The sequence below is a fragment of the Eucalyptus grandis genome, chromosome 10, assembly GCF_016545825.1.
Source record: "Eucalyptus grandis isolate ANBG69807.140 chromosome 10, ASM1654582v1, whole genome shotgun sequence".
NCBI classification, from domain to species: Eukaryota; Viridiplantae; Streptophyta; class Magnoliopsida; order Myrtales; family Myrtaceae; genus Eucalyptus; species Eucalyptus grandis.
Genome location: NC_052621.1, coordinates 13,797,183 through 13,809,449, shown reverse-complemented (window position 1 = coordinate 13,809,449; position 12,267 = coordinate 13,797,183). Strand labels below are relative to the sequence as shown.

At 41.9% G+C, this 12,267-nt stretch overlaps 1 protein-coding gene across 1 annotated transcript; it reads right to left on the bottom strand.

The window, feature by feature from the left end:
- Positions 1–3,243: 3,243 nt before the first annotated feature.
- On the bottom strand, positions 3,244–4,452 carry LOC108955840. The gene is made up of 3 exons (XM_039302830.1): positions 4,135–4,452; positions 3,483–3,751; positions 3,244–3,360 (listed from the first exon to the last, which is right to left on the bottom strand). Exons 1-3 carry the CDS (start codon positions 4,331–4,333, stop codon positions 3,244–3,246), a joined length of 585 nt encoding a protein of 194 aa, XP_039158764.1. The 5' UTR covers positions 4,334–4,452.
- Between the last annotated feature and the right edge of the window lie 7,815 nt (positions 4,453–12,267).

Genomic DNA, 12,267 nt, shown 5'->3' with positions numbered 1-12,267 from the left:
GCAATTTCACTAATTCTAATGGTGGGCAATTTCTAATTTAATGGACCTAGCAGCAATTACTAAATGACATATATTTCATGAATCTAATTCTATATGACATGCGCATGATATTTTTGTATTTTTTATAAGAATTCGTAATTAAAAATTACTAATAATAAAAATCTAATTAAAGTGAGATATTATCTATTTTAAGTTAAGGAAATAGACTAATCCGAATCCTATCTTAATTTAGAAATTTATCTCGATATGCAATTTAATTCCAAGATATTATCAAACCTAGATATCATATAAACATGCATTCTAATATAATTAGAAAAGTATCTAACTATCCTATCATGCAATTCTATATAGGAAATCAATTCAAATCTACATGATATGCAACATGCATTTTTTTTTTGGGATAAATAAAATAATTAAAGTAAGATAAGCACCAAATCACTTGAGATCATATATCATCCAATCAATGGGAATAAGGAAATAATATCCAACTAATTTGAAATTTCGCGAATAAAATTGATGAATTGATCTTAAACCTTAAAAATCAAAATATCAATTTTAAAGATTCCCAGGAATCAATAATTTCATCTAAGGCCTTATAGGTGGAATCAAAGATTAAATGCGGTTGCGAATTAGGAGATGAATCCTAACTGGGAGATATGTCTATCACTCATAGATATGCATGCTAGATATCAATAAACATATATTAGGCATAAAATATACAAATATATTAGAGATGTGCATCTCACCTAATTTGAGGATATTCTTTCCAAATTTGGATCAAACGTAATCGGACCAAGATCGCAACCGGTTCCTCGAAGCGGGACAGCAATCGGCAATGACTCGTGATGGCGAGAGACGATGTTTTGGGTATAACATGAGTTACAAACATGATGCCGGTAGGCGACGATGCTCGATCACGAGCTTGAGGTGACGAGACGGCAGGCGAGGCGTGGGTGGCTACGGGGAGGACCAATAGGAGGTCGAACAGAGGCGTGGCTCGTCATGGACCTGGGAGTGGCGGTGGATCGTTGGTGACGAGCGGAGACGCGGGTTGCTACGATGGGCAGAGGTGGTGTTGGCGTTCGGAGCTCCGGTGGCAACAGATAATTGCAGGCATCACTCGAAGGGCAGCGGTGGCATTCGCAGCTTCGAGCTACAGGGGACAGGCGCCGGTGATGCTCGGGCAGAGGGAGGGGTTGCAGGCGCCGAGTGTTAGGCGGAGGTGCTCGCAGCTGCAAGTTGCAAGCGAATGCGCGGCGATGCTCGCGGTTGCAGGTTGTAGGCGGAGGCACGGCGATGCTTGCGGTTGTGGGTTGTAGGCGGAGGCACGGCAATGCTTGCGCAGCGACGAGTGAAGCAGAAGTAGTGGTGGCAGGCGGAGGCACCGGCGTTCGGAGCTCTGGCGGCAACGACAATCAAGGCGGGACGGCGAAGCCGGCAATAGCGAGGAGATGACCTCTCTTCCTTCTTCTTTTCCCTTTGTTTTTCTCTTGTTTTTCTTTTTCTCTGTCACGTCCCTTCTCTCTGTACACCTTGTCATAGAAACAACCCCCCTCCTTTTTGTTGACCCTGACCCCAAAACGAAAAGAATTCCCCCCTCCGTCCGTACGCGAGCGAACCGTTTTTTACAGGCGAGGAACTTAGGTTTTGTAGAATAATTTTTTTCTTTTCACTTTTTCCATCTACCCATATCAGATTCAAATTTCCTTTCTCAATATGCATATAAATCAATTTTTGCTCGCCCAAAGCCTCCTAAATATATTGTCAAGATATATGCACTTACGTGCGACATTCTCTTTTATTTTTTCTAATATTTGATCTGAAACCTTCCTTTCTACCAAGAAATATATCTCTCGGTGTATATATTGCCTAAATATATGAAAAGTCTCCCGTCATATCATCGAATATTATAAGAAATAGAACAAATCCTTTCCAAAATATATCTATATCCCAATTCATAAAATTAAAGCTCATCGGTCGTTAGTCGTTCAATGCAAATGCGATAAAAATAAATAATATAAACTTAATAATGAATGCTTCTAAAACTATATGTTAATTTTGTTTAGGGGTTAAAAACTAATCCCTAATTTTTAATGCGATAAACAACTAATCGGGTTGCCAAAATTTAGATGTTAACAAAGTACTTCGCGGTGGCACTGCCTCTACCTTTAATCTTATGGGACCGGCTCGATGCAAAGCAGTCGTAATCCAAATTAAACATGGAATTTCCTTGAATCGAGCTGTACAATGCCCATTGCTGAAACATCAGCTATAAATGGCCTAGACTAATGGATCTTAGATTTTTCCAACGGTGTTCTTGGAGGCCTCCAATTCCAGGCTCGGCCTCGTGCACAAACAGCGTTCATTGTGAATTTTTCGAATTTCTTTTGTTGTTGATCAGGTTTAGTGCAGAAAGTTTGGAACTGGATTTGCATTGCATCAGATTTGTGCTTTGGTTTGGTATTCTGGTTGTTCGCCAAACTAGTGTCCAATTTGCTTTGATACTATTAATTTGCACATTTGTCATGAAGGAATGAAGCTACTACATTGAGGTTGGATGATGTTCTAAGCTGTCTTAACTACGTGTGATGCTTTACGATTATAGTTGTCAGCGTCTGAATAGTAGATGCGAGGGCTCTTGTTTGTTGTAAGCCTTGGCTCTTGTACTTATTCATTAGGAAAGATGAAACCTGCAAGACAATGAAAAAGAGAGAAATGTGAATGAGGCTAAAGCTAAAATTGGAAACAAACGGTGTTAAAGCTCCGAAGCAAGAAGCACCAGGTGACAAAAGAAGACTCTCTCTCTCTCTCTCTGTCTCACTTCAAACCGGTACATCGTCTCCTAAGGAATGCGGGGCAGTGTGACAGGTGCGATGACGATGCTTGAATGAGAAGATAGTTTAAAGATAAAGAAGAAAGGCTAAAGAATAATAAAGAATAGAATGTACTTCACTAACAACAGCCAAAGTGCTCTGGTCCTACACATATATATGCACGCAATCTCCACTTTGAACTGAGATAAGACGAATCGTGAGAGATGTGCAGGGGTCTACATCGGTAATCTCAGCTGTTGCCTCGAAAAATCCCGAAGAGAATTTAACCAGCATCATAAAAGGAGCAAAGGAGAAATATAAAATTGCGTTTGTCTCCAACAGTGATATCTAACTTAAGCATGTTGAAATCTACCTCTGATATGCCGATAACATTCCTTACAATTGTGGTCTGTTCATTTCCTTTTCAAAGTTAAAGCTGCATCCTATTTCCAAATCTGGATCCATATACAATCTCATAAGCACTCCAAGCACCTTCAGGTCCTACATATGTCTTGCCTGCCGTACAAGCGTAACAACCGTGAATCACCTTGAGGTCTCAACAAATAAGAGACAAGCATAGCTCAGAATCAACTATAGGATATGAGACGATATAATGAGAAAGGCCAGGAAACTAATATCTACATACACAAGAGAAAGCGAGTCTATTACCATCTTGACAGAGGACTTCAAAGACGCAGCGACATCTCTGTTAGTTTCAAATGAAGTGCTGGGCGCCTTCACTTCAACCCAGTCGACTTCACCAGCATTCGAATTGATCTCACTTTTGGATCTTTCTTCGGCAAACTCATCCACAGAGTCCCCACGAGAAGCAGGATTAGCCGCCAGAGGAACATCCCCGTCAGAAACTTGGTCCCTATAAACTCGAGCGGTGCTTCGGACGGACATAGACTTGGCGCACCTCATGTCTCCGAGCGAAACTAATTGCAGCAGGCAGAACTCTGCCGTCACTCATAATAACCGCGACAAAGGCACCGGAATAATTCTTCTTCTGAGGCTTAAGCAAATAATCACCGGGCACTCGAGGTGAAAAGGACACACATACACACGAACCACTACATCCCATTAACATGAATCATTCGAAAGCCACTAAAGCCACTAATCGATGATGGTCTGATTCGTATGCTTCAAACCACGGACAAAAAGAAAAATTCAAATGCAATAAATGGCGGAACTTGGAAAAACCCCGCGACAGAGCGACTGCATCTCATCTCATAATCATGACTAATTACGAATTCACAAGACGAAAACGATAGAACCCACCAGCACTCGGGAAGCCGCAAGCGAGTCAGAAAAAGCTTACTAGTGATTTCGCAGGGGCTGCGATCGGGCGAGGGAGGGCGCAGAAGGAGAGGCGTTTTAGGAGCTGACCCGGCCGTGTCATCATCGATCGGAGAAAGAGGCGATTCGACGGCCACCGAGTCGGCGAGACGGCCGGCTGAGACGGTCCAGCTTGTGGCGACGATGTTCCAATCGGTGTCTTCTCCGGCGATCGAACCCATGATCGATTCTTCAACTGGGAAGCGATGGAAATCACTCGGCGGTGGCTGCGATTTCGATAATCTGGATGGGAGAAGGGAGAAGGACGATGAGAAGGAGGAGGAGCGTGTGATTGACGTCTAGTGATCTCAGATTTCTGAAACATGAAACCTTCCAAGCCGAAAGCGCCGTGGAGAGCCACGAAAGTCCACAAACTGCCTAATTGACACTAACGGCTAAAATCCCCTTGTACTTCAACAACAAAAAATGTGCTAAACTATTAGCGGGAGTCGAAACTGCGGTGATTAAGAAGTTTCATCCTTACTGGCCAATCCATGGATATGCCATGAAGTTATAAAGGTTGTGCCTATGAAAATCAGAAGATTTTATATATTATGTCGGCTGGAAATTTTAATTTCCGTAAAAATTACCATAGAAATATGAAAAACCGATACTTCACAAAAAAAAAAAAAAAAAGGCGTAAAATCCCCTCTGGAAAATCTTCCATGAGCCACCATTTTTTTTTTTTTACCGTAGTTTTTGGTCGAATTTTTTTTTTACCATGGTTAATCCAGTAAAATTAATAAAAAAATGTTCCCATTCCTTTCAAACCAGTTCAACAGATAGCAATTTCAATTTCCAATCGCAAATCTTATCTACCAAATGATGAGATGATTACATTCAAATAATCCAAGCATCACCAATGTAGACCCATTAAATTATCCACATCTCTCGTGAATTAGCAAGAAAGTCCCATTGTGAATGCGTAAAAATATTTTTATGCCAGCACTATTTTCTTTTGGAATTTCCATATTTTTTTTTTTATCATAGGAAGCAATTTCTAATTAATTTGCTAGATTTACCCTAGCCGACAAAAATAGGCTAGGTATTGAAGTTAAGTGGGTTGGGATGTGAATGATATTCCATCGGTTCATTTGATATTCCATCGGTTCATTGAATATCTTAATAATCTCGAACCATTACCACTTTTCAATCTTAAGTATAAACTTTTCTTATTTATGTCAAATTGAATCTCTCTTATTTTACAAAAATTTAAGTTTCCGTTCCTGAGTAGACCCAATTTTTTTTTTTTTTTTAAAGGACACGCCTATTTCTGAATTTATAGATTTTATTGAGTTTTTTTTTCTATGGGTAAAGTGTGTGCTCTTTTCCTTGCAATAAAAAATAAAAAAATCTACCCACAAAATGCGTCTTATCCAATAGACGCGATTTGCTTTGTCTTCCCTGGTAAGTTATAACACCTATGTTTTTCCTTTATTTATTTATTTATTTATTTAAAGCTAGCTTGACTCCTATTTTGTAGATAATTCATGTTTGATGTCGTAATCATGTCATACTTCTAACCATAGCTGTGACATCCTGAAATTCGACCCCGTTTCGATAAAGTGAAATGGGCATTTCGTCGACGTGCCTATGGCCCTTTTTCTATGAGCTGATCACTCACGAGTTAACTAACCTATTGGGTGAAGCCGTTAAGGGATGTATCGCCGTAAAATCCCTAAAAGCTACCTAATTGGTTGGATTGAGCTAAAATCACGTCGATCGATTTTTAACCACGGAATTGAACTCGATTTCGGGAATCGAATTTTAAGCGCGTCATAATTCTTATTTTTAGGATCCTGTCTCATCGCTCGTCAATTTATTGACGAGTCCGAAATTTCAATAAAGAAATTATCGGAAGAAAATTGAAGCCCGAAAGGAATTAGAAAGGGAAAGAGAAATGAAATAAAATAAGTGGAAAGGTAATATTTGATTTCCCTCTCTCCCTCTCTTCTTTTCTTTATTCTCTTTATTTTCTCTTTTCTCTCTCTCTCCTTTCCCTTTTCCCTTCCCCTCGTGTGAATTCTTTTCCCCACCGCCTATTCTCTCTCCCTTCCCTTTTGACCGGTCAATGCATATCCTCTCCCCTCTCTTCTCTCTCCTCTCTCTTATTCCTTCCCGCACACGATAGAACCAGCTTCTTCTTCTTCTTCCTTCTTATACGTGCGAACCGGCGGAACCGAAACGGGAGAAGCCGAGACGGCAGACCGGCCGCTGCCGTCACCGCCCGTGCACTGCCTCGCTCGTCGCCAGGTCGTCGTCCTGCCGCCCGCGTTCCGCCAGCCCTCGTTTCCTCGCGCTTAGGCCTCCCCCGTCCGTCTCTCGCCCCTGTTCCGTCTCGTCCAACCACCGTGAGTGGCCGAGCAAGCCACCGGAGCCGCCGTGTGGCCTCACCGGACCGCCTCTTGCTTTCCCGACCCCTCTCCGCCTCTAACCATCTCTGTTTTCCCCTGTTTCGCAGCTAATCCAGCAACCCACGAAGTGGTTTTCAGCCGCTCTTGGGCCGTTTTGGGCCGTTTCCGGGCCCCGAACCCGAGCCATGCTTTGGGGTTTATTGTTCCTCGCGTCACCCTCGTCGGATTGATCCGATTTGCGGGTGATTTGGTGAGTAATCTCACTAATCCATGATTAGTTGGCTAATTATGCTTAAGGTTGGTTTAGTTTTAATTAATTATGTTTAGGTTGTTAGATTAGAATAAATTAGCAATTATTAGTCAATTGTGATGTGATTTAGATAAATTGATTGCGCAATTAGCAAGTAGACGTGGTCTACTATTTATTGGAAGTATCTCGGGAATTTTCTGACCCCTAATTGGGCTTCAATTTGGCGATTCGGGCCTAAGTGTGATTTTTGGCATTTAAATATTATTTTTCGGAATTAAATTAATTAATTATTTATTTTCTGAAATTCAACTGAGATGGTCCGGAATTGGAATTTTATGCTAATGACTGTGGTGAAGTCCGTTTATTTAATTGGGCTTTATTTTGTGCTAAACTGAATTTTTAATATTAATTATTTAATTTTCGAAATTAATAAATAAATAAATTATTTTTCGGAAATTAAGATTTTGATGGCCGACGACCGAAATCTTGTGCTGATCGTCGTGGCGCAGTCCGTTTATTTATTTGAGCTCCACGTTGTATGGAATTAAATAAATTGTGATATTTTAGAGATTTACTCTAAATTGATTGGAATTGATTGAGACTGAATTATGGATTGGTAAATGGCGTGGTTAAATTCTGCAATTGAGTGTTAAATTATGCAAATGGAGTGCTGATTGGATTCTCGGTATTTAATTCCAAAATTTGTGGATTTTGATATTTATTCTGAAAATCCCGGTGTCGGGTTTTAACACCGAAAATGGATTTTTAGTACTATATCAAATAGTGGAGTTTGAAAAAGATAAGTATTAGTCTTCTGGTTCGAATTGACCGTGTACCCACACACGACTATTTTCAAGATGTTTTTAATACGAAGGAAATAGGCCAGGATCACTATTTTAATGGAGGCATTTGAGTGCAATGTACAGGGTCCTGGGCCGAGATTGAGTGGTCATGTGTTGGTTAAGAGAACCAGTCTCGAGCAATTATGCCGGACGTTACTAAATCCCTTTTTGGGTTACCCATGCATTAGGGTAGTGGGTCGCAGTAGATTCTGGACCTACGCCCCTTCGGGGAAGCCGTCTAATTGAGAGACGTTGCCGTGCTCACGGGGAGAGACGACGCCTGGCAATGCCAGAAGACCACCAATAGAGTTGGCCGTACCCTTGAGGGGTGTAATTAACAATTGGAACGCATGATGGTTGAGTTTGATGTGCCGGATTATGAGACAAAATTGTGTGACATGGAATGGGACGTGTCATAATGATTTGGCCCTATAACTGGACCCTTGTGATTTATTGAGTTGAGTGATGCGTTTCAATTGCTGGATGTATCGATTCTATACGTAAGGTATGTGAATTGTACTGACTTGCAGGTGGAATCTAAGGCCAAGGTAAGTCATCTGCCCTATGCGTGTTTAGGCAGCCTATAGTATAATGGTTTACTAATCGGGCTTAGTGGGGTAGAACTCGCTGAGACGTAGTCTCATCCCAGTTTGGGGAAAACATTTCAGGACTCCGTTGAGGAGCTGAGGAGGAGGAGTTTGAGAAGGAGAACTTGAAGGCGAACTTGAGGAAAATGATTTTTGGAAGAAGATAATTCCGAAGGGGTCTTGAGTACGACCCGGATGGATTGAGATCCCATCTTCTTTTGTGAACTTCAATTGATGTGAATAGAGTTTAGAGTAAAAAGTTGTGAAGTGCTTTGATTTGTGTTTTGTATAAAAGTTTGGTTATAAGTTTCAATAAGAGAAATATGGCCCTGCTTTTCTATCCCATTGTTTTATTGTCTGGGGATTTTAACTGCTTCCGCATGTGCTTAAATAATGAAAGGGTCGGCGATACATAGTCCTGGGATATCGCATTATAAAATCGACCAAGAGTAGAAGGATGTGTGCGTGCCCGAGGATCGGGGCGTGACATCCCCTTTAAGTGGTATCAGAGCGAAGTTCAAGATTGGAGTGATAAGGAGCGATGACCATGGGATAGTTAGTAGGAAAGGCCTTTAAATTCATGATGGTGCATGTCTGTGTTAGCTGAGTGCTAAAATTGCTTATTGTGTGTGGATCGCTCACCTTCTAATCCTGTGTGGATTTGGAAGACGGGTTTCAGTGTAAAGACTGAACCATGAGCGAGCAGGAGTTGAGGACTCCTGGTAAGAGGACAATGTCCTCTGTGACTCGGGATGATGCACTGACAAAGGTCAGTACCCGAGGTGGTTGAGGCAGAGTGTCGACTCTGGCCAGCTCGAGTGTAAGTGTACCACCGCAAGTTGGTACTAGTGTAGCAGCGTCGAATGATCCTAAGTTCGATAGGATCGTTCTGATGCTAGTGTTCCTTGGGAATTGGATGAGCCAGGAGGCTCAGGATTGAACCGCCGTCAGTGTTGCAATTGCCGTTGTCGCTTCACTGTGAGATCCCAGTGGAGATGTGATCCGAGAGTGAGTCATTGCATTCGAGCCGAGGTATAGATCCAGTTCAGGCAGAAATGAAAATCGGTCAGGGAAAAGATCGAGGTCGAGAGTGGTTTTAGCAGACTGATGGGACAACCAGAAAGAGTGTGTCTTTGTCACATGGCGGGAGATAAAGACTCACCGACAAGTGTCGAATTGTAGAAGGAAGCATGGATGAATCCAGTGTCCGAATGTGACTAGAACCTGTTGTGATGATGACCAGCGTGGCCATCAGGTGAAGGACTGTCAGTGGAAGTCTAATGTGGCATAGACATCGTTACGGCGCCCAGGAAGGAATGGGAGTAGAATGGACCTTGCACCGATCAGAGAAAGAATGTGTTGGAAATGATTTTTATCAGAGCAGCGTAGTAGAGCTTTGTGCTGAGTTGGTAGAACTTAAATTGTTGACATAAAAGTGAAAGAGAGGGAATCTCTAGCAATAGTTATGCTTGATTAGTTGCTGAGGTGTGAATTTGATGCCACATGAATAGTGTGGGCTTATGAAGCATATTGTGATAATGAATCATGGTCATGGAGTAATCCATTTTAGTCTATTAGTATGTGAAAGTGTCAAGGTTATTAAGAGTCGAAAAGAATCTTCGATTTCATTAATCTCGTTCGCTAAAGACAATCCGTTTGTTAGACAGAGGTTGCCAAGATTGATTTGACAGTTGTAGTGGATGTATCAGTTAAGAAATAGAATGAGAAGAAGGTGGCCGTGATACAGAAAATTTATAAGATGGTTCCAAAGGAATTGCTTGGGTTACCGCCAGAAAGAAAGATTGAAATTGCAATTGAGATAGCACCAGGATAGAGCTACTCTCGAAGGCTACTTACCAGCTGTTGTTGTCTAAATTGGTAGAATTGAAGATGCAGATGTGAAGATTGATGAATGAGGAATTTGTGCATATCAGTGCATCACTTTGGGGAAACATCAGTTTTGTTTGTGAGAAGAAGAAAGATGGTTTATTGCGAGTGTGCATCAACTATCGTCAACTCAATTAGATGAAGATCAAGGACAAGTGTTCTTTGCCAAAGATCAATGAATGGTGTGACTAGTTATAAAGAGTATCGATGTTTTAAAGATCGACTTGAGTTTATGAAGTCGTTAGTTACGAACCAGGAAGGAGGTTGTACGAAAGACAAATGTTCGTACTTGATATGGTCTTTACGAGAGTATTGTAAAAGATCGTTTGGCCTAGGTGAACACTCCAGTTGCTGTCATGGATTTGACAAACAGAATGTTCAAGGAATATGTGGATCATCAGTTTGTGATCGTGTTCATTGATGACATCTTAGTCTATTCGAGAAGTAATGAAGAGCATGAGAATCATCTGAGATTAGTGCTTCAAACCTTAAGAGCTCATCAGCTGTATGCTAAGTATAGCAAATGCGAGTTTTGGTTGACTCGTGTTGGGTTCTTAGGCCATGTGATTTCCGGAGAAGGAATCTCCGTTGACCCGAGCAAGATAGAAGCCGTGATCAAGTGGCCGAGACCGACATCAGTGATAGAGATTAGAAGTTTTCTAGGGTTAGCAGGTTATTACAGATGGTTTGTGGAAGGGTTCTCATCGATAACGTTGCCTCTGACAAAGCTCACGAAGAAAAATGAGAAGTTCATATGGACGGACAAGTGTGAGTGTAGTTTTCAAGAATTGAAGGAAAAGTTGACTACCGCACCTGTGCTGACGATTCCATCTGGTCCTGGAGGATTTGAGATCTATAGTGATGCGTCATTCAGGGGATTGGGTTGCGTGCTGATGCAACATGGCAGAGTTGTTGCATACGCTTCCCGGCAGTTGAGACCTCATGAATTGAATTATCCAACGCATGACTTGGAACTCGCAGCCATTATATTTGCATTGAAGAATTGGAGGCACTACTTGTGCGGAGAAAAGTTTCAGATCTTCATAGACCATCAGAGTCTCAAGTATTTATTCTCTCAGAAAGAATTGAACATGAGACAACGTCGATGGATGGAATTGTTGAAGGATTATGACAGTGATATTCTATATCACTCGGGAAAGGCAAATAAGGTTGCCGATGCATTGAGTCAAAAGTCTTCAATAGCACGGATCTTGGTTCAGGAGTGGAACTTAATCGAGAGAGCTCGAGATTCGGAATTCAAATTCGAGGTAGGCCACCTCTCAAGTTTTATGGCCACCCTTAGAATTGAACCGGATGTCCAGGTTAGAATCAAAGAACTTCAACCGACAGACCCAGACGTGCGGAGGATTCTTCATGAGGATACCGAGAAAAGAAAAGCTGATTTTCAAGTTTCTGATGATGGGACTCTAAGGTTCCAAGGACGTTTGGTCATACCTGACGATGTAGAGCTTAGAGAAGAAATTTTATCGGAAGCACATCGTAGCAATTATAGCGTTCATCTTGGAAGTACTAAGATGTATCAGGATCTGCGTCAACACTACTGGTGGTCAGATATGAAGGCGGACATCGCCAAGCATGTGGCCAAGTGTTTGACTTGTCAGCAAGTAAAAGCCCAGCACTGCAAACCGGGAGGATTTCTGCAACCTCTCGCGATCCCAGAGTGGAAACGGGAGCATATCACGATGGACTTCGTAACTGGACTACTAAGGAGTCAGAGGGGGAATGATTCGATTTGGGTAGTAGTTGACAGGCTGACAAAATCGGCTCACTTCATTGCAGTTCGAAAGGACCTGAGTCTGGATAGACACGCAGACCTGTATGTGCGTTAGGTGGTTCGTATGCATGGATTGCCGGTTACGATAACATCCGATAGAGACCCGAGATTTACTGCTGCTTTTTGGAAGAGCTTGCAGAGTGCTTTAGGTACAAAGCTTCAGTACAATACATCGTACCATCCTCAGACGGATGGCCAGTCTGAAAGGGCAATTCAGACTCTTGAAGACATGCTGAGAGCGTGTGTAATAGACTTTAAAGGAAGTTGGGAGGATCAGCTTCATCAGGTGGAATTCGCCTACAACAACAGTTATCAGCAGAGCATCAAGATGGCTCTATTTGAAGCGTTGTATGGCAGAGCGTGCAGAACTCTAGTATGTTGGGATGAAATAGGCGAAAAGA

Coding starts and splice junctions, on each gene's coding strand:
- LOC108955840 (XM_039302830.1), bottom strand. CDS start 4,333: ATGGGTTCGATCGCCGGAGAAGACACCGATTGGAACATCGTCGCCACA. Junction 3,752..4,134: donor CAGCCCCTGCGAAATCACTA/GTAAGCTTTTTC, acceptor TGCTGCAATTAG/TTTCGCTCGGAGACATGAGG. Junction 3,361..3,482: donor TGAAGTCCTCTGTCAAGATG/GTAATAGACTCG, acceptor TGAGACCTCAAG/GTGATTCACGGTTGTTACGC.